The 23229-nt window shown below is 35.0% G+C and overlaps 1 protein-coding gene across 5 annotated transcripts in view; it reads right to left on the bottom strand.

Moving 5' to 3' along the window:
• Positions 1 to 20902, bottom strand: part of PDK1 (pyruvate dehydrogenase kinase 1) — a 29974-nt gene extending 9072 nt beyond the window's left edge. Inside the window, exons 1-9 of one of the 5 annotated variants that reach the window (XM_007494374.3) lie at positions 20388 to 20902; positions 16988 to 17129; positions 14764 to 14835; positions 12366 to 12550; positions 12026 to 12121; positions 10076 to 10153; positions 8447 to 8523; positions 6199 to 6297; positions 1156 to 1266 (exon numbers count right to left, since the gene is read on the bottom strand). In XM_007494374.3, coding sequence (XP_007494436.2) covers positions 1156 to 1266; positions 6199 to 6297; positions 8447 to 8523; positions 10076 to 10153; positions 12026 to 12121; positions 12366 to 12550; positions 14764 to 14835; positions 16988 to 17129; positions 20388 to 20562 — 1035 coding nt within the window. In that variant the 5' untranslated portion in view covers positions 20563 to 20902. Of the gene's footprint in view, positions 1 to 1155; positions 1267 to 6198; positions 6298 to 8446; positions 8524 to 10075; positions 10154 to 12025; positions 12122 to 12365; positions 12551 to 14763; positions 14836 to 16987; positions 17130 to 17461; positions 17611 to 20387 lie in introns of those variants that run through there. The other 4 variants (XM_056793997.1, XM_056794000.1, XM_056793999.1 and 1 more) reach the window with 4 other exon arrangements.
• Between the last annotated feature and the right edge of the window lie 2327 nt (positions 20903 to 23229).

Below are 23229 nucleotides of genomic sequence, written 5' to 3'. Positions count from 1 at the left end.
CAACATTATCACTGGGTGTATTCCTTCCACCAATGCCTTCACAGAATTTCTTTATGATTTATTGTGATTTAAAAATCTATAGCTCAGTTACCAATCATATAAGATATACAGTCTTTCACTTAACTCTTTTTGAGCCACCATAAAAAGCTAATGTCATCTTGAGCTGTATTACAATAGGCAAAGCTTTTAGAAATAAGGGTCCCTATTTACTGTTCTCCCCAGATCTCATCTGAAGTACAATTTTCAGTTCTAGTCATTATAGTTTAAGTACAATGATAAGTTGGAATGTGCAGACAAGAGCAATACAGACAGTAGAGGATTTCTAAGTTCAGGTCGAATGATTTGTTGAAGGAAATGAGAATGTTTTAACTTAAGAGAAAATTTCAGGCAGGACAGGATGCTGATATGTTCAAGTATCTAAAGTTCTGCCATGTGAAATGGGGCAAATTTGTTCTGTTTAGCCTGAGAGGGCAATGGGCAAATTGTGCAAAGGAACAAATTTAGATTTCATGCCAGGAAAAAGTATCCTAACAATTAGAGCTATCCAAAAGTGAAATGAGCCATCTAAAGAAATAGTAGGTTTTCCTTCCTTAGAAGACTTCAAGCAAAGGGCTGATGACCACTTGTCAGATATGTTATAGCAGGCATTCCTTTAGGGTATAGGTTGGACTAAATGACTATTAAAGTCCTTTCCAACTCTCAAATTCTGATTCACATATTTAAGATTTTCCAGGTTGGTATAACCTTCTGATGTTTTTATTCTACTTGTATAGCCTTCATCTCCATGCTATATATGATGAAGCATAAGAGTGGAACTTTCCTTAATTCAATTCAGTAAAAATTTAATTTGTTCTCATATAACATTAGTAAAAATATACCAAAATGTGATTTACCACTTTTTGGCTTTGAAAATCTAATGAATACTCACTTCTATTAATTTTGTCTACATCAATACCTGCACTTATGCCAAAGGATTTTCAAAAGCTAGGCACACTTTTCTTTACAGAATAATCTTCCCTGGTTATTTGTAGAGAACTCCACCTTGTGGCCAAACTGAGTAGTTTTTAAATGCTGCCTTTGGCAGACCATCCTCTTTACCTTGAGTTAAGAAACATGACTAGAGTATATTTCAGTATTATGAGATTGATTACACACCAGGGGCACAGCTCGAGATGTCTCAACACGAGGTCGGGGTGCAGTTGAATACATGTAGTTGAAAAGTCTATCAATTTTCCTCAAAGGAACACCACCTCCACGATCACTCATCTAAAAGAAGAAAATATATTTTCTAACATCTTATGATTAAAAACAGTTAACCTAGTACATATTATACATCTACAGATTCATATCCCTTTTGAAACAAAGACCTTTTAAATTTGGCATCCAGTAAGTAAGATCCAAGATATGAGAGCATGTAAACACTGTCTTTGTTGACAGTACTAACAGCTGAGGTAAAGAAAAGCCCTTATGTGCTTCTACTTGGTTAATTGCTATTCAATTAAACCTATTCCCATAGAGTAAAAGGGTTAAATAGCACAAAAATTTTACACAAAAATTAGAATGCTGCTACAACAAAACCTGATAAAGTGATGAATTTGAGCCCTAGCTTGAATATTTAAAAGTTTTTTTTTGAAATAATCATAAAACGCTGTTCTGGCTATAGCAAAACAACACTGGCAATTTCACTGTGAGATGATTATATATAATATCCCTAAGTTTTTGCATGGTTTTAAAATTTTAATAAATAAGACTGTAGGCATTTAAATAGGACTGAAAGTCAAAATGATTTTTCATCTCACAACTATTGTGAGATTTAAGTTTGTCAGTCAGAGGACTTTGTCACTTTTCACTAGATATGAAATTAAAAAGTACTGTATATTACTGCATGGTATAATTGCCTGAATACTAGTAAAAAAAAAAAAGATTTTTTTAAAGTATCATGCCATGACCTAACTCATTACTTAATTTTTAGAGTGAAAGACCCAAAATATTACAATTGGTGTGGGAGAGCTAAGAACAAGTTTGAAATGACCCTTGAGCTTCAAATACCTATAAGTAATGTAGTAGCAATTTGTCTTTAAAATTAATGAAGCAGTGGCAGCTAGGTAGCACAGTGGCTAGAGGGCCAGCCTGGAGTCGGGAGGACCTGGGTATTAATCTGTCCTCAGATACTTCCTAGCTATGTGACCCTGAGCAAGTTACTTAACTATGATTGCCTAGCTCTTACTGCTCTTTTCTCTTAGAATTGAGATTGAGGCAGAATGTAAGGGTTTAAAAAATTAGTGAAGTAGGCTCCAGAAACTTAGATATGTAAAGAATTTTTCATATTGTTCCTTAAACTAGAATAGCCAGTTTTTAATGTAAACACTGAGTATTTTTAATTAATTTTAACTGGCCACACAAGTAATCAACATGTTAACTAGCTACTAAATAAAATATACATAAAAGCTGCCTCTTTTTTTCCCCAAAGTGAGCAAAAGTAAAGTATTAATCTTAAACAAGCACACAGAAGAAATGATCCCTGTCCTTTTGGAGTGGGAACTGAAGCAATAAGGCAGATAATGATATCTAATTCCCATTTTGGGCTTCATTTACTCTTTTTATATAGGTACTATAATCCAAGTATATAATCAAGAAATCTTGAAAGGATTTCAGTTTAGCTCTGAATATAAAGTGAAAAGCAACTTGGCAAGAGGTTGCTTTAGGTAATGAGTTGGGAAAGCATGAGAAAAGACACAAAGCTGAAAAGCAACAAAAGAAATTTAACTAAGGCCAAGAAATTAACCAAGAGGGTAGAACTAGAAGTAAAAGTTAATTTACCCTTTGAAACCTGAACCAAACATTATATGCAAATGAAAACTTATATGAAAGTACTTATAAAATTTGAATATATTAATGATACAGTTTAAATGCAAAAAGGAAAAAAAAAGAAAAGCATTCAACAGTACTGGGAGCCAACACCATTAAATATATAGGCTACAAACTAGATTTTTATTTCCAGGAAATAAATTATCTATTATAGAATATCGTGTGGGAAAACTGATCAATTACTTCCTAATATTATTATCAACAATGTCCTTGAATGCACTAATAAGATGTTTCCAAAGAAACATTTCATGTAAATGGTTGTGGGTGGGTTTTGTTTTTTTTAGGGTAATAATAACATTCAAAATCAATTCCACACCTTTATTACCTTCACCTCCTTTGAATACCTTGATAATCACTTGATTACTTCAAAATTATGTCACCTCTAACACAGATCTCCCCTGTGTACAATTAGTCTAGTCTAACTTAATTTACCATGCTTTTTCTCAAGACTCTTGAGATTGTGATCAGTCGGTCAATAAATATTTATTAAATGCCTATTATGTACCAAGCATTGGTTTAAGTTCTAGGGATACAAAAATGAAGGACAATCCCTACCTTCAAGGAGCTTAGTCTTAGAGGGGAAAACAATACATAAAAGGATGTTTAAAAGGAGGACTAATGGGAGGTGCCTAAACCAAAGGCATGACAGAGAAGTCCAAAGGAGTATAGTTGGATAGGAAGTGAAGAGATGGAAGTTTTGGGAAGAGTTCTCTCAGCCCTCCAAACAGAGAGGTCCCAGGGCAGAAGGTACCAATAAAAGGTAAGTACCAAGGTTGATATGACCTTGTAAGATGTTAAGTTCTAATAGGACTATGTCTAATCACTTGTTATTGAACAAGGATCTCACATTTAGAGTGGTCAAGAGCAAAGTTTAAAAGTTTTAGACATTTTAAAAACTGAAATCTTAGTAATCTTGTCTCCTTTTCTACCAAGCTGCCATTTGTTCCAAAGGAGGGTTTCTACTTAGGGGTGGGAGATTTAGTGAGTAGTAACAGATGAGAAAAAAAAAATCAAGATTCTTTTTAATCAAAAGAAGATTTTTTTAAGTGCAAAAAGAGACACAAAGAAGTTTTGTTACTACCTTATTAAATTTAATATAGACTCATTATTAAACTAGGTATAAGAGGTTTCTCTTTTTAGATAAGCACATTATGTTTGCATATGAAAATGTTTATATTTACTGAAAACTATTAAGTTCACAACAAAAAGAAAATCTGTCTTTGAATAAGTAAAAGGAGGATATACAAGACTGAATGAAGGCCATTTTGTATTATGTTGTTGCTATTTAATGGTTGCTTATTTAATTAAGAAATAGCCCACAGGACTGTCTTTACCTTTCATTGTATCACCAGAGCTTAGCAGTGTCTAGCACATAGGAGGCACTAAATAAAAGTTTACTGACATTCTCTGAAATTATGAAAGCTGAACCTCAAAAAAGAGACAGCCTTTCTAGTATGACAGACCCTGACAGAGCTTACACAGCCATAACCTTAAAAATCCCAAGGTCAACTCCCTTTCATGACAAGGCACAGAAATAGAACTCTGAGGAGTTAGTAACCTAATTAAGGTTAAATTTAATTCTTAGAAATTCCACTTCAGATTATTTACACTAGATATTACTATAGAAAAGTCTCAGTTGGAACCAGAGGTGCAACATACTATATAATTCTACATTGCAAAAACTTTTAAGAATTAGAAAAGTATTGCTAAATTCAAGTAATTTCAGGAGCCTGTAAACTAAGAATTTTCTGTGTGACCACAGGTAAGCCATTTAACCTCCATGAACTAAGAACCAGCTATGTGATTCCAGGCAGTCATTTGCTGTTTAATCTTTACATACTGAGAAGTGGCTATGCCACCACTGCCAAATCAATTAACTTCTGAGTCAGACAACTATGTAAAATTCTAAGAGAATGTCTGGAATGTGAAATTTAAGCCTTAGGACTTGGTCCCTGAAACCTTGGTAAAGTAGTTCTTCTAATAAGAGTTTAGGCAGTGATTTAATACCTGGAAGTTTGATGTAGGTGGCATACTTAAAAAAAACCAAAACTTGGTTATGAAAAAAAACACAAAAGACAAGGTGACAAGCAGGTGAAAGACTGTATCTAGTACAGCTTCTCTCTGCCCCCCCCCCCCAACATCTCCTCCAACTTCCAAAAAGGATGTGGTGGTGTTGTTGTTACTATCCCATAAAAATAATACTTTGTATCAAATTGAAAAATAAAATTGCCAATAATGAAGTCCTAGGACAGAGCAGCAATAAAACTATGTTAAATGCATCACAGTTCTGTCCATCTGGAGGTCTATAAATAACTATCATGACCTGCCAGAACACAATTTAAACCAGTGCTGGCTAACTTCAGCTGCAATGTTTTATTTGGACTAGAAGCATCCTGTAATCCATGTATCATAAAGTTAGAATCAAAAACACAGCTGCTAGAGTAGTTAATTAGATAATAAACATCAACTATATCTGTATAAAAAGAATTAAACGACCCATAGGTTTTTTTTTTTAATCATATGGATGAGAACACTCTCAAGGGTATCATCTAATGAAGCAGCACAGCAAAGGCTATAAACCATGAAATATGCAAAAAAATAACTACAAACTCAATACACATTTTTAAGTTTCTTCCAATAATAGTAGTAAATTGTGTTGTCATCCTCATTTTTCTTTTGAGGTGACTAGTGTGATATTGAAATTCACACTAGTCAGATTTAGGGGAAAAGGGAGAGGAAGAAGTTTCTTTATACAAAGCTAATCCATTAAACCATTAACTCACATATATATAAAATGTTTTTAAGATGTATAAGTGTCTGAATAACTGAGCTATCTAGTCTCTAGACTATATATATAATCTACATAAATACTCATACATTTGTATATTTTTTTAACCTTGCCTTCTGTCTTAGAATCATTAAGTACTTAGAATCAGTTCCAAAGGAGAATGGTAGGGGTTAGGCAATTGAGATTAAGTGACTTGCCCAGAGTCACATAGCTAGAAAGAAACCGAATCCAAATTTGAACCCAGGACTTGTCTCCAGGATGGGCTCTCTAAACACTGCACCATCTAACTGCCCCAATATTAGTACAATTTGAGACTGATATATCATAAACTACCTAGATTATCAATGAAACCATATGTCTATATTAAAATATCTATTTTGCCTAAATTAGTGGATAATTTCATAGTCTGATAATATCAATAAATAACTATTAGCCACAAGTAAAATAATTTTCTTTCAGATTTAATTGGTTTAAATCTTGAAATTAACAAAATATTTTTCATTTTGGCATATCTAAGCACCAAATTTTTAAACAGCATTTACCTTCACAGTCAAGTCCTCATTACCCAGTGTTACATGAACCTGAATAGGAGGGTAAACACCTTTGTCAGCATGGTGTTCCATAGTTGCTCTCATTGCATTCTGAAAAATATTAGTTAAGATATAATTTTCCAAAACAAAAGCTTCTTTAAAGTTTCTAATCCCAGTGAAGAAAAATTACAAATGGCATAAAGGACCCAAAGAATTCTAAGTATTTTAAAGGAATTTTTAAAAATTCATTAGAATTTTGACAGGGAAGGGTAATTTTGATATTTTTTGAGTCTTAAATTGCTCTGTATAAACAAGCTACTTCTAAAACTCTTAAAAAGTTACACCAAAGCAGAACACTCTACCAGAATACTATTGTGTAATTATACTAGGTAAAAGAGCATTCCCCCTCCTTAACAGATGTGTCAACACACTGTATTTTTGTAAGCAGTGTGGAATGTCTCAAAATGTCCAAAAGGAACAAATTTTTTCATAAATGATGATTTCCAGTATCTAATCCTAAATTATCTCAATGAAAGATGGGAATAAGCAATTTGATAATAATGCACATTCCTAACCAATAATTAGGTTATAGCAACAGCACATCCATATCTCCAAGTTTCCTCTATTTTCATCCTGCGTTAGTCATTTCTTATCATGTGGTAAGGAGCACTGTCTAGTTCTACACTTCACATAATATGGACATAATTGTAAACAAAATAATAAAGAGTATGGCCTGTTCCTTTTATCCTATGGAGTCAAACTATAATAGTAAAATTCTAAAATACTTTTAACAACCAAAAAATGCAAAATCAAGCATTAACATGGTATGTCAGAAAAATTTTAAGTTCAGAAATGTCTCACTGACATCATTATCTGACATCACTGTCAAGTGATATGTACTAAACAAAATACTAAAACTTTATTTTAAATATGTTAATTGAAATCTTTGTGAAGCACATGTCCTTACTTTGTTAAAGAGAGGACACAAAAAATAAAAGCTGTTCTTGATGATTAGTCATTACAGTAGCATGATTTAATGGAAAGAACTTGGCTGTTTTAAGTAAGAAGTTATAGGTTTGTATCCTCTCACAACACAATCCCTCTGAACCTCAATATTCTCATCTATAAAACAAGGAAGCTGGACTAAATAATCTCAATGGGTTTTTCCAGTTCTAAATCCCATGAACCTATTCATGCAATGGGAAAACTAATAGATGATCTGAGTTTGAACCCTGGCTTCAACACTTTCTGGCTCTATAACCCTGAATGAATCATTTGACCTTTCTATGCCTCAGTTTCCTCATCTGTAAGATAAGGACACTAACACTTACACTATCTATATACTTCAAAGGGCTGCCATGAAAAAAAAAACACTCTGTAAACCTTCTAGCTCTATATAAATGTCATTGAATAATGAACATTCTCCATTACAACAGTGTACCCTCTTAGTTTTCCTGTCCCCTTTACTGTTAGGCTATTTTCTGTCACTGCTAACTAATGCCTATCGCATCTATTGTAAATGATCGCTCCTTTTTCCCAAACACCCTGTCTTCTTTCCTCTATATATAAGCATTTAATTTGTTGTGGTTCAGAAACCAGATAATTAAGCTTACTAAGAATTATCTTATAGTAAAAACCAACTGGGTGAAAGGTTGTATTTTCCTCTATGCTATTTCTAGAAGTCTAGGCCAGTGATGGTGAACCTTTTAGAGACCAAGGGCCCAAACTTCAACCCTCCCGCTACATGTGAGCCTCCCTTACCTCAGATAGGGGAGAAAGGAAGCGATCCCACTGGGCTGCTAGGCAGAGGGGAAGTCATGTGAGAAATGTCCTCAGGTATGTGTGGAGGGGGAAGGGGAGCAGGCCCTTCTAGCACATGTGATAGATAGATAGATAGATAGATAGATAGATAGATAGATAGATAGATAGATAGATAGATATTTTTTTAACCCTTACCTTCCATCTTGATTCTAAGGCAGAAGAGTGGTAAGGGCTAGGCAATGGGGGTCAAGTGACTTGCCCAGGGTCATACAGCTAGGAAGTGTCTGAGTCCAGATTTAATCCCAGGACCTCCCATCTCTAGGCCTGGCTCTCAATCCACCAAGCTACCCAGCTTCCCCTGAATATATATATTTTAATCATTAAATCATTTTAATGAAATTCCATTTTAATTTTAAAATGATTTTAGAAGTTGAACAAGATTCCTAAAACTAAGGAAAAGTCTAAGCATACAAAGCTTATGTAATTCCACTTTACAAACCTTGAAAAGTTCAAACACCATGTGATAGAGATGTGATGGTACATAAACCACTTGCATTGGTTGTCCTGGTGATTTTGCTACAGTGGAAAGAGAAAAATGTAACTATGGAATTGGATCTACCCAAGCATCTTAAAGGATAAACAATATAATCAAGGAAGAAAATATTTATTATGAAGGACAGTATTGTTTTTTAAGAGTTGCTACATAAGTCCCTCTTGATGGCAATAATGTTTGAATCACCTCACTAGTGGAATTCACAATTAACAATTACAGCATTGGCATTGTAGTAATCTCAAGGAATACTCCAAAATAACTTAGTGGCTATTCCCATTCCTCTGATTCTATTAATCTTTTTTTTAAAGTACTGGATCTTCAAAATTATAGTATTTTGCTTTCCCAAAGAGAAATTTTAAAGAGATCAAGTAAATATTAACTTCCAGTTTAGACTTCTTTTGTTTTTGAGCTGGTTTTTTTTTTTTGACAGTTCATAATAAACTAGAAAGTTTTGTTTTTTTTCCCTCCACACTTTTTTCAGGTACTTCTAAATATAAATCAAAAAGACTACACTACTTTAAGTGTATTATTTCAATATTCAAATGTTCACTAGGATCATAACAATAATTATGTCTGAAAATTAACAAAAGGTTAGGAAGAAAACAAAGGATTATGAATCATTATGGTTTATTATCCCAGTTCTGCAAATCAATGAGTCACACATTCTTATAAGACATAAGTGGAAAAAGCACCGGAGTCAAAGAATCCAAGTTCAAATCCTTCTTCTGACACGAGCTATGTCACCTAGAAAAGTCAAATACAGGTAAAGTTAAATGACTTTTTCAGGTCACATAGTCATTTCAGAAGCAGGAATTGAACCTGGATTCTTTAACTCCTGAGCCAGTTTTTTTCTACTGTCTTTCAAGAATATCACTCAAGATTCACAGAACTGAAATAGCCTAAGTAATTCATTCCAAAGTCACTTAACTTCATCTATAAAATGGAATTGAACTAGATAGTTTCCAAGGTCTCTCCCAGTTCTCTATGATCTTATTTCCTAAGGGATAAATAGTAAATACTTTTTGTGGCTATCTAAATTTCTTCATATCACTATGATTATATTTAATGTAGTCAAGTTTTGCTAACTTAGATAGCTTTTAAAAAATCAATAACACTTGTAAAAATACTTGTCATTTCTCTATTATCAGTTACCTATCTTTACCTCCTACATTTGCATGAGTACACATAGTTTCCTATCCTCGCATCACAGAACCTGACTTAAAAGGAACTCAACGATCATTAAGGTCCCTTCCAGCTCTAAATTTATGATCCAATGATCCAATTTACTTCTCTGAAGCTGGTTCCTCATCTGTCCCTTCTAGCTCTAAGTTTTATGAAGATATAGGATAATATTTATACTAGCTAACTTAAAAAAGAATTTTTTCCAAAGAAAATATTTTGGAAGCTTATTTTAATAATGTAAGCTTTTACATGTGCTTTACATAATCCAAAAATCTGTTAAATGGTGATCTTTTATTTTCATATTCACACACACACAAAAAAAAAAATCAATAATATTCTATCTCTCAATTTTTACACTAATCAGTGTGAAAGAAAGGTGATACACAGTCTTACCATTTAATTCTTCAAGTTCTAGTTCTGGAGAATTAACATAATACAAATCACAAAGACGCTTTGCATTTTCATAGCCATCTACAGTAAATTAAAAAGGAAAAGAAAATTGGGATGTTAGTGCATTGCTGGTGGAGTTGTGAATTGATCCAACCATTTTGAAAGGCAATTTGGAATTATATCCAAAGGGCCTTAAAAGAATGCATACCCTTTGACCCAGTAATGCCACTACTGGGTTTGTACCTCAAAGAAATAATAAGGAAAAATACTTGTACAAAAGCATTTATAGTCACACTTTTTATAGTGGAAAAAAATTGGAAAATGAGGGGGTTGGGGAATGGCTGAACAAATCTGAATCTGATGGTGATGGAATACTATTGTGCTGAAAGCAATCATGAAAAGGAGGATTTCTCTGTGAACTAGAAAGACCTCCAGAAATTGACGCAGAGCTAAAAGAGCAGAACCAGGAGAACATTGTACACAGAAACTGAAACACTGTGGCACAATCGAACATAATGACTTCCTTACTTGCAGCAATGCAATGATCTAGGACAATCCTGAGAAACTTATGAAAAAGAATGCTTTCTATATCCAGAGAAAGAATTGGGATTTTGGCTTTAGAAGAACACTATTACAAATGTGAATATGGAAATAGGTTTTGAACAATGGCATATGTATAACTCAGTGGAATTAATCATCAGCTCTGGGAGAGGGGAGGGAAAAAGGGAGGGAAAGACCATGAATCATGGAACCATGGAAAAGTGTCCTAAATAAGTTTAAAAATAAATAAAAAGGAAAAGAAAAGAGTTAAAATATTTTGCTTCATTTTCATACACTGAAAACACTAGGATTGCTACACTAAAACAGGCCAAAGTGATGAATAAAGTTTTAGAATTGTTATAATCAACTACCTTTGGCTTTATTTTGATAAATTCCAAGTGAAAAGAATGCTATTACTAAAAGTGTCCCATCCCAGACATGAGGAATACTTGAAATATATTCTAGCAAAGTTAATTACTGATACATTATATAAAATACAACTGTTAAACATATATAGTAAAACTAAAAAGCATTAGTTTTAGTCATTTTTGATCTTTCCTTAAAAAGTTCCTCTCCTAAGTAAATGATACACAGGTGAAGTATACTTATGATACAATTTCTAAGCATGTAAAAATGTTTTTGCTACAGGAATTCATTTTCAGACTGTTGAAGTTTATGAAGATAATTTTTTTGCTGATAATCTAGTGAGCTGAATTTCTGGAAGGAAGGCACTAGTGATGAAATTTCATCTGGAGACTATATAAGACAAATGCTTATTTTAATTAAGGGTAGAAGGCATTAGAAAGTTGTATTTTATGTACTTTACTGTGATGCCACATATACTGACAAAATACTACAGACTGTTCAAACCACTGCCCTTCATGCATTCTACACTTCTTCCAAACCAGGTTATCTGCCATTTCCTGAGCAAATCTGGTCTGGTGTCTGCTATGTCTACCATGTCCTCCCCTACCACCAAATACCTTCTGAAATCCTAACCATCCTTCAAAGTTCTAGCTCAAATACCACCTTTTTTTATGAAGTCTACTAAGTCTTCCACCCCAGTCAGGAGTATTCTCTTTCATGAACTCTTAAAGCATCACCATGTTAATATCTCTAACGCATTTATTGCATTCTATTTTGTACTATACTTGTTACATTTCTTTTCATCACTAGTAGACTGTAAACTGTTTGAGGGTAGGAGTCATGATTTATTTATTTTAGAGTCTAATACATTAGCTTGTACAGTATAAATATTTAACAAAATGTCTCCTCAATGACTATATAATACATCAGCCAATTACAAGGCAAACTGATTTTGAAATCCAATATTTGATAATTGATAAATGTTTCTATGTAATATTACAGCATAGTTTCTATTTTTTTAAAAAATAAAAGTTTGGAAGAAATTACCTTTAATAACTTCGACAACATTACAATTTGGATTAATGCTTCCAATGTGTTTTCGGTGAGTTGAACTTCCTTTTCCTTTTCCACCAAATAGTAAGGCTACCCAAAATTAAAAAAAAGTTAAAAGTTAAAATAACTAAATACTATGTTTCAGTCTCATAGTATTCTTTAAATAAGAAAATATAAATATTTCCTATGAGCATTAGCATAACAACTGCTATTCACTAAAAACTGAAATGCTATAAATGTTTCATTGATGGGCACAAAAGGAAATGAATTATTCACTAATGTATCAACATATTTCATTTTAGTTTTCCTCCTCTCTGTGCTCTTAGGTACTTACAGTGCTGATTAAGTAGCATTCTGATTGAAATGCGACTCATGTAAAAACGATCCAAAAAATACTGTACATTCTGGCTGGTCACTGGATCCACACCAAAGCTTTCCTTGTATTCAATCACACCCTGAGCCATGGTAGGAATGACATCATTATGTCGATTTCGGATTCTTATCACAGTATCTGTAAAGCTAAACAAAACACACTTGTGAATTTAGAGTTAATTTAAAAAAAATAAACTAACAAGAAGGGAAAATATTATTCCTCAATTCCTAAGCAAAACAGATAATAAAAGCAGCATCAGTGCATTTTTGGGGTAGTAGTTTACCAATATATCTTAGCATAAAGGGCAAGATCAGTAAAAGTAACCACTTTTCAATTAGTTCAAATTTAGTTTTCTTGCCCATCATTACCCAAACTATACTCTATGACACTTTATTATGCAATATGAGGGATTTCTTTCATCCATTATTAACATCCTCTACACAGTTGCCAAAATAACTAACCAGTCACACCACTATCTCAAAGACCTTCACTGGCACCCCCATCACCCCTAGCATAAAATACAAAACCCTCATAAAATAGCAGTTAAATCCATTCATTTTAGCTCTAATCTATCCTTGGAGGCCTATTTTATTACTCCTCTTCACATGCCTAATGTTTCAGGCAAACTTACCTATTTACTGTTTCCAAACATAGCATTACATCTCTCATATAAGGGTTGTGGTACAAAGTTTCCCATGTAATATAATTCCACAACTATTGTTAGAATCCCTTCAAGGACTGAGAATACTATCATCTTAAAGATGATGTTAAATATGGCTATTGTGCCCACCACAGATTTGTTCATATACATATAAGCTTATGTCAATAATTAGACTATTGATACAAAGACATAATAGTTGATTCTCAGTTTTGGCTATTCCCTGACCTTTTCACATCCCCCATATTCATTCCTCCCCACAACCTCAATGGCCTTCATCTTCATAGTTAAAATGGTAGAATTAATGAAACAATACTGTCTCAGTCAAGGCCCATTTCCTTCTCCAATCCCTTAGGTATTAATGTTCTTTTTTACTTCTTCAAATGCTCATTTATTTCATCCCAGTGCAAGCTGAACAACTTAAGATGCCTCAGGGAAGAAATACTTTTTAATTTTGTCTTTAAATCCTCAGTGTCTAGCACAGCCTTCACACATGGTGGAAGATAGACAGATAAATGTTGGCTGGGTTTGTTGTCTTTACTGAACTCTCACCATAAGGATGGTACTACAGAGATACCTCCAGAGTATGACAAGACAAAGACTCTACTCTTAGTAATTGGGAATCAAGATTAATAGGCAAATATCACTACTTTAGCTCTAGAAACTGTTATTTACCTAGAATAAAAAACCTATGTATACCAGACAACATTATTTCACTCATTCTATTATGTTAACACTATGAGAATGAAAGCAGGGGGATGAGCAGATTAGTGAAAGGGGGATGGGAAGACTGACAGTTAAAACTTATAATGGAACTATTACCTCCTTGTGCCAATAGTCTATAGATTGACATAGTCTTATACATAGATGAGCAAATTTGTAGTGGGCACAATAATCATATTAAAGATAATGGTGCTTAGAACTAAGCTAACTTAAGAAAAGATTCACAGAAGAATCAAAGGAAGGTGGTTAATTTAAAATATATTATAAACATATACAATATCATTTAAAATCCAATTCAGTGTTTTACATAAGCCTGTTATGTTAAAATAGTATTTCCAAACTACCTGGTACTTCCTTAAAAAATGGAACTTGTGATCTAAAAATAATAACAGAATTTATAACCTCTAAATGAGTGTTGTACTTTCAAACTACTGGAAACCTTATACCTAATACTTATTCTTTTTTTTCCCCTCAAAAATTAAAAACTACATACTCAACTTGATCATCCTTATCAACTACACTTTAAATGACTTTTATTTACAAAAATCGTTATTAAATCTTTATTCTTTGTTCACCATTAACAATATTCAAGAGGACATGTCTCAAGTTCTAAAGGCAATTCTATGTAGAGCTCCAAAGATTTTGAGCAACAATAGCATTAGACAAAGTGTAGCCTCCTAAGGGAATGTCCTTGAAAGAGTCAAAACTCTTTTAGATGTATAGATTCTAATCTACTTTTTAGCAAATAAGTCAAATAATTTAGGAGTTAAGCCAAATAGATGCAGTGAATCGTAAGGGTGGGAAGAAAACTTGGTTAACTCTCTATGACCTCAAAGAGTTACTGAACCCTCTAAACCAAACAACTCCTTTCCATATTAGCAAAATTAAGTCCAATTATTTGGGGGTTTTTAATAGTACTTAGAGGATTTAAATCAAACAGAAAAGGCATTACAAGAATGAGACTGAGAATATACTTACTCATAAACAGCTTTTGCATCTTCAGCACTTTTATTTTTAAAATAAAGGAGTTCTTGTAGACTCTGAATATACCTAAAATGTAAATCCTCTAGGTTAAATCTGAACACATATGTTCATTTAAATTGTAAAAATATTTCAAATTTATATTTAATATGGATTTTCATCAGGAACAATATTATGGTGTCACATTAGCAATATATCTATCATTGAGGAGATACTTTTATATTTATTCATAAGCTAGTTTATATTTACTTCCTGCCAATACCTTGGCAGCAGGAATTAAACAATACTGGCACCAAGTGAACAATATGTTATTCAAGAATCTTGAGAATTTATCCAATAATTTTTTTTCTCCTAAAATATTTCCATTATAAGAGCTTTGATATGTATTTGAATTCATATAGTTCATATGTACATTCAACTGGTGAGTTAAGAGATTTAGGTCTTAGCTCTGTCACTAGCATTAGTTCACTAATCTGCATATTAAAATTGGACTAAGCAGTCTCTTAAAAGCCTTCCTAAAGCTAAAACTCTGAAAATCTAACTCAAATGTCTAAACTCTAAAACTTTTTAATTTTATAATGTATATGATTCACTAATAGAAGACAAACAACATAAAATAATAATAAAACCACATTTTCATTTGTTTATAGCATTATAAGAAAGCTGGAATATTTGAAACATTCAGTATTACACTTCTAAAAAGGGAGGTATCACCAGCTCGAAAATGAGAGGCAAGAAGGCTATTTAACTTTTTGAAGTCATAAAATTATAATTTTTCTAACAGTAAAAAGACTAGAACTCAAATCATTACACTATAATCTATTCTTGGTTAAAGAGAACAGCTATATGATGTCATGAAAATTTCTTCCTCTCAAGTACTCCATTAGGATTCAAACTGTTATATGAGAGATCAAGCAACAAAGATGTCTTAGGTAATATCTATATATTTGCTTTTAATGTGTTTCTCACTACATGTCTGACTGAATTACAAAAGCATATATTTTGTTGCTATTGTTTAGCTGATTAAGTCATGTCCAATTCTTTGTGACCCCACTGTTTTGCCCATTTCCTTCTCCAGTTCATTTTATAGATGAGGAAATTGAGGCAAAAAGAGTTAAGTGACTTGCCCAGCAGGGTCATCCAGCTGATAAATGTTTGAAACTGGATTTGAACTCAGATCCTCCTGGCTCCAAGGCCACTATTCTATTCAATGGTTCATCTAATTGCTCCCAAGACAGAAATTAGAGTTATTACTGTTCAATTAGATATTACTGTTCAATTACTTCAGTGTGCATATATAATACATATAAAACATTCTATATTAATCATCCCATATTTTATTTTTGAAAGTACACATAACAGTGGAATAACTTTTTAAACATGAGATGCGCTATTTTGACTTAAACATATATTTCAAGTATGAAATTCCTCAGAAATATTTCAGCTTTCTTTTCTACTTTAATTCTAAATCATTTTGTGTTTAATCGAATCTGTAACAGTTTAATGCTTTTTAAAACTGCACTGTCATTAAAAAAAATTAGTATGATTATGCTAATTGTGACCTACTTCTTTCTTTTGTGAACCTAAAAAATGGATATGCAAGGGCAAATTCTCTCATAGAAGTATAATTTCCACAAAATGAAAAAACTCTATAATTTCTTAAAATAACCATAATCAAAAATTAAAGTTTTTGTAACTAAGTTACTTTTCATTCAAAATTCATATTTGGCAACCCTTTGACTTAATGTTTATATTGCTTAAGAAAACAGCAATAGCAAAAACAAATGGCAATTACTTGAAAATAGCACAGCAATTAATAAAGAGATTATAATCAATTCATTAAAAATATGACTTATAATACTGAAGATGTTTTTATAATGGCATCAATTCATTTATTAAATATGTGTGCTTTTAAAGTACAATTAACCATACTGATTGCATCTGTTTGAATTTTAAAGTGTTCAAAAATCATTCTTGTGAAATTTAATAAAAAAACAAATCACAAAACATACTTAAATATGGTACCTGTATTTCTGTGCAGCACTGCTTCTCTCAAAGCAAAGAATAGCCAAGTCTAGGACTTAGGAGACAAACACATACAAGAAAAATAAGGACTGCTGTATGATCCTGGTGGTTCAATGAAGATTAACAAAAAGGCCATGTTTAATGTTAGGTAAAGTATTCTCCACTGACATTCAAAAAAACATAATCGGATTCTTACCAGCTCTGTACCAGTTGAACTGAAGGTGTTCTTAGAAGATTATCTGGAAGAAGACTTATTTCTTTCATTATGTTTGCCAATCGCACTGGCAACTCTTGCCGCAAAAACATAAATGAGGTCTTTTCACATGCATTCACAGATCCTGAAACCAAAGGAATTTGGAAGTCAAAATGGAATCATGAAGGAAACAAAGCTATTCCACCACCAAAAGTTGCTTTCATATTCTATTTACAGTGAAATTCTGAAATTATCTACTTATAAAAGTATCATATTGTTTGAAAATTGAACCTTATAGGAAACAAGGAAATAGGTAAGAGAAAGAAAATCACATTAAGAACAATTCAACTCTACCTAGAAAGAAATGTTGTTTTATGAATAAAAAAACATAGTTCCAAATGACTAGATCTTTGTCCCTCATCAAAAAAAAAAGTATAACTCATTGACAAGTAAACTCAATGACATAAGATAAATTACCATCATCATATTCTTAAACTTCTATCAAACATGCCATTCAAAAAAGAATGGCTTCTTGGTTCAATATTTGAATAAAAAAGGTTCAAGTCCTGCAAAGTGTGCATTCTTCTGGTATAAAGAAATTAGAATATAGTGATCCAAATCTTCTGCCGGGAGCCATCATTGTGCTTTGGTGTTCACTCACATTACAATATAATAGGATCAGTATGTCCTACACATGCTGATAACTGTAACTAAAACACCAAAAGCAAGAATTTGGGGGAAGGGGAGTTAAGAATGCTTCATTACCATACCCTACTATGCAGCAACTCTCAAACTTGTGATGAAAACTGTTTCTCTTCCCCTTGAATGCTACAGATGCTTTGAAATTTCCTATGATTAGGAGATAGATTTTGATTTTATTCTCTATTCCTTTTACTCTATTATCTCTTCTACAATATATCAATATTTAGCAATAAATGTCCATTTCGTTTAAACTTAGAGCTACATATTTTATATAAATATAAAATTAAAGCTACACAATTTTTATTAAAGTTAAATAGGATAATAACTTAAAAAAATTATAGCCACACTATGTTTTTTATAGCAAGCTATTTAATGTCTTTTAGTACAGCAAACTTGTTTTTGGAAAAAAAAAAAAGAAGTGATTTGCCTTAGATCATGCAATGGGGGAAAGCTAGGGCAGAACCCATGGCTCTTTACTCCCAACTAAGTAATTTTTCCACCACAGTGTAATTCCTCATATCATGTTCTCTCAAGTTTTAAAGGAAAACTTTCTCCTAAAGGTCAATTTTGAAGGCACACTTAAAGAAAGGCAATGATCCAACCTTAACTATCAGAGCAGAGCAGTTATTACAAATTTCAAATAAAAGGTCTTCCAGTCAAAACAAGCAGTCCTCATAAACTAGGAATCTTTACTTTAAAATAAAGAAATCATCAATATTATATTGTGCGAATTCTCTTAGGACAATGAATCCTGAGCAAAAGTAGTAAATTATTGTCCCAAAGACCCACTATCTACAATGCTTTTTTCCAAAGATTATTTATTACAAGTTTCTTTCTTTTCTTCTCCCTCCCCCCTCTCTTCCTCCCTTTTTTTTAACATCCTTTAGTCGTAGAAATAATATTGTGTATTGTTTGCAAAGTAGAAGAATAATAAAGGCCATGCAAAGAGGGAATGAGGGTCAAGTGACTTGCCCAGGGTCACAGTTTCTAGGCCTGGCAATCAGTTCATTAAGCCACATAGCTGCCCCCTTTTCTTAATGGCAGAACCTGGAGTGAAGGAGTCCTGAATTCAAATAGGACCTGAGACACTGTTTTCCTTAATTTTCTCATCTGTAATATGGAGATAATATTAGCACCCACCTCCAGGGTGGTTGTAAAGACCAAATGAAGTAATAATTGTAAAGCACAGTGCCTAGCACATAGTAAGCGCTATGTAAATATTAACTACTATTATTAACATTAATTAGTGTTTCCAGAAGATTATAAATAAACTAATCCCAAAGGCTTTTAAAATGCAAGCACCTTTCTTTTTCTATCACCAGCTGAATGTCTTCCTTCATCTGGGGAAAACTTTTTTTAAAAAACATCAATTTGAACAGAAAGAAGAGTATAACTTACTTAAAAGCAATCAGTGGCTTGTGTTAACAGAAAAAATTTATGAGGCCCACAGTATTTCATATTCATGCAGTTTATCTATGCTCAATATTTATTTAAAGAGAAAATAGTTTCCATAAATTAGCAACATTTATCAGTCCATAAACATTCACAAAGCACCTACTATGTACCAGGCTCACCGCTTTTCCAATTATCTCACTTGACCATGTAAGCAAGAAACATTCTACAATCCCCGCCCAAGACAAAGAAAAATTCTCAGTCTCTCGGGCTGTCTCAGTCTTCCTCTCCCTCCATCCTCCCCATCCCTGCCCTGAGGAGCTCAGTCTAATTTATTGCAACCCGTAGAAAAGTGTATGATTCTCTTTCAAGAAAAGGAACAAAATGTTTTCTTTAACATGTCTAGATGTCTTGTTACTGTCTGAAAAAAAGAAAATGAACGGTAATCTACAAGGAAGAAAAATTCTACACCAACACAAAACACCAACATAGCCGTCATAAGTTTTTTCAACCAAGCATAATCATCTGCCTAAGAGCAAAGGCTTTGTGCCAAAATGAGAACTTCTTATTATCCTGCCTCTTGTTGCATATTACAAGTAGAACTGTAGCTTGTGTCGGGGATTTTGTCCACACCTGTGAGCTCTAATTATTCCAAAAAACGTAAAAATAAAAGGGGGTGGGGGGCGGGGAATCACTTGGCAACGGAACGAGGCCCAGAAATGCTTCCTTGTTTTCCTCTCCCTCTAGCACTACAGGACTTTTCTAATTCCTCGTGTTAAATAATAAAAGAAAAGAAAGAAATGCACCAAATAAAACGCATAATAAACACTAGATTAGAATACGCCAGTAAAATCGAGGAGAGGAGAGGAGAGAGAGAGAGGGAGAGAGAGAGAGAGAGAGAGAGAGAGAGAGAGAGAGAGAGAGAGAGAGAGAGAGAGAGAGAGAGAGAGAGAGAGAGAGAGAGAGAGAGAGAGAGAGAGAGAGAGAGAGAGAGAGAGAGAGAGAGAGAGAGAGAGGGAGGGGGAGAGAGAGAGAGAGAGAGAGAGAGAGAGAGAGAGAGAGAGAGAGAGAGAGAGAGAGAGAGAGAGAGAGAGAGAGAGAGAGATTTGGGCAGAGATGGAGGAACGGGGGAGAATAGAGGGCCAGAGGCTCAGGGACAGAGACCGACACAAGTGACAGCGGAGGGCAGACAGAAGGACACAGAGAAAGACCTCTGGGTAGCTTCCTCTCCTCCCCCTGCCCATCCCGAGACCACTAGATAGGAACGGAGGGAGCGTCGCCTCCCCAAGAGAAGCGCGAACTCACTCACCGAAGTCCAGAAACTGCTTCATGGAGAGCGGGGACGGGGAGAAGCGCGAGTAGAAATCCACCGGGCCGGGGACGCTGCGTTCGGGGCCGGCACCAGGACCCGGGTTTGGGCTAGGACCTGGGCCCGGGCCTGGGCTGGCCGACACGGCCCGTCGCAGGTACCTCACTAACCTCATTACGGACCGCGCTCCAGAAGAAGCAAAGAAACAGCAGCCGTGGACCCGGGAGGCGCCATCGCGCGCGCGGTTCCCGGCGTGCGTGGTGCTTGCGTGAGAGCGTCAAGGGAGGAGTCCGAAAGAGGCGGGGTGTGAAGCCCCAGAGCAAGGTAGCTGAGCGCCCCGCCCCCAAGGGGAGTCTGGCGTCATCCCACCCCCTCTTGCTTTGGGTAGGAAGTGCTCGGGTGCCCCTTTCCCTGGAAACAGGAGACACAGTCCTGTACTGGGACAGGGGTCCACCATCCATCTTTTCCATAATTGTGCTTAGACACTGTCTACTCCTCTCGCGATATGCCTGCCCTATGTATGATAGGTTAGAGTAAGGGGGCGGGGAGGGATGGGCGTTGACATCGAAAATCCCATTCCTGAATGGGCCTGGAAATTCCTGGATGCTGGTGTTTTCCCGTCGCGAGCATGGCTCACCACACACACCCCCCTCCCGCCCCCTAGCCACTCTCCACCTCCAGTCAACTATAAGACCCCTTTGGCATTAATTCCACCTTGCTTCCTCTAGGATTCTTTCCCCTGCCTTCAGTAATGTACGGGAGGATGAATCCACACTACAGATGCCTTGACCTGTTACGAATGTTATTTAAACATGGGATAGATGGGGGTGGGAGAGAGGATTTGGACTATAATCTCTGTATTCAGTTCTCTGAAAAGGCTGACACTCTGTGGTCTGCAGGGATTAGAGTTATATTTATAACCTCTCCAGAGACAACTAAAGTGGAAGTTAATTCTTTCGACAAGCATTTATATGCCTTCTGTGTGGGATTACTTCCCATTTTACACTGTATATATTTTATGTATACGTTGCTGTTTGAAATTTGTCTCCAACATCAGAATAGGAACTTCTGGAGGGTAGGGCTTTGCATCCCCAGAATTTAGCATACTGCCTAGCATATAAAAATGTATTTTTAAATGGTTGTTGACTAGTAGACTGCCAAGCAATGTACCAAATCCTTGGATGCAAATGAGGTAAAAAAGTCCAGTTACTGCCCTTAAGTATGTTACTTATTGCACAGAAACAACATAAAAATAAATACAAAGTAATTTCTGGAGAGAGGCTATTTGAAAATATGGGGATATAGAAAGGTTTTATGTAGCAGATAACAGTTCCATTGAACCTTGAAGGGAACCAGGGATTCTAAGCAATAGATTTTTTTTAATAACTGCATTCCAGATGATGGAAAAGCCTGCCTGAGGAGAGATCCCTAGTCATTTCAATGCAATAAAGTAATAAAATGAGACAGTCATCTTGAAACACTTAACAGTTAACCAAAGGGGATTTCCTAAGCCATAGTAGGAAAGAGATACATGATAAAGATAATCCTTTTTGATTCAGCTAAATGTAGCTCCCCTGCCACTGAGTTGCCTATGATTGTATCCCCGAACAAGCAACTTTTATGACTTCTAATTGCCAGAAGGAGCAAAGCAAACTCCTGTGTCAAGCAAATCTTTTACAATAAGGCCCTAATCTACCTTTCCAGGTTTTCCTATTTGTACTCCAGCTGTAATGTGTGGTTCTGCTTCAGATTCCATGGAGGACACACACACGGTAATACAACACACAAGAGGTACTTTATTAACCAAACTATAGCTTGGGGCTCAGCCCTAAAAGAAGGCTGGTCCTGAGTCTGGGATTTGCAGGCTTTTTATACACTTTTAGGGTAGAGAGTACAGAGGAATTCCTGGGGTAGGAGGAATGAACAGAAACTCCTGGGGCTGGGGTCCTGAAACCCAGGCACCAAAAGGGAAGACACATCAATCTTAGTCTTTGGTACCCAAATGTTTAGCATATGGTCATGGTGACCTAGGTTAGGTCATTGAATCCTGAGATAATATATCTTTGTGAAACTGGGATAACATATCCTTGTGAAAACCTGGGATAACATCTCCTTGTGAAACCACATAACTAAGGACATATCAACCTTAGTTCTTGGGACAAGGGGCCCATTAGGGTATCATCTGGAGGGCAAGTTCCCATGATATCAATATGTTTCTTCCCAGCCAAATTGACTTCCTTGCTGTTCTTCATAAACAATAGCCCATCTCCCTCCTCCATGCCTTTCCACAAGACTATCTTCAGTGCTTGGTATTATAAGGGATCTACCAGGCCCAAAGGACTAAGACTCAGGCCATTGACTGTCTTCCATTCACCTGAGGTTTAAAAAGAAAAAGAGAGCCATAAGGAACTCTAGTTAGGTTCTTATTTGTTATCTTATCAGTTAGGCTGTGTTAGGGTCTGGGATTTCGCCCACCACCACGGAAGACCAAAAGACAATGCAATCAAGCAAAAGGGTTATTCATTGAACTGGTGTGCACCAGCAGCACACACCAGGGGAGCAACATCATAGAGTTCCAATCTTAATCTGGGGATACTGGGATATGTATCCCCTCCATCATGCATGGCCCCCCAGGCCCTATCTGGTACATACCATTGTTGGAATGTTGCCAGCATTTATGGTCCCTAAATTCTTATCTGGGACCTACTGCTGCTGGGACCTTTGACATATTAACTCCCAAGGTCTGGAAATTTCCTGCTCAGGCCCCTAAGTACTTATCTGGTACCTACTGCTGGGATCTTTGACATATTAACTTCCAAGGCCCAGCAGTTTCCTACTCCCT

Source organism: Monodelphis domestica, chromosome 4 (assembly GCF_027887165.1).
Source record: "Monodelphis domestica isolate mMonDom1 chromosome 4, mMonDom1.pri, whole genome shotgun sequence".
Taxonomy (NCBI): domain Eukaryota; kingdom Metazoa; phylum Chordata; class Mammalia; order Didelphimorphia; family Didelphidae; genus Monodelphis; species Monodelphis domestica.
The sequence above is the reverse complement of the archived record's forward strand: the minus strand, read 5'-3'. Positions and strand labels throughout refer to the sequence as shown.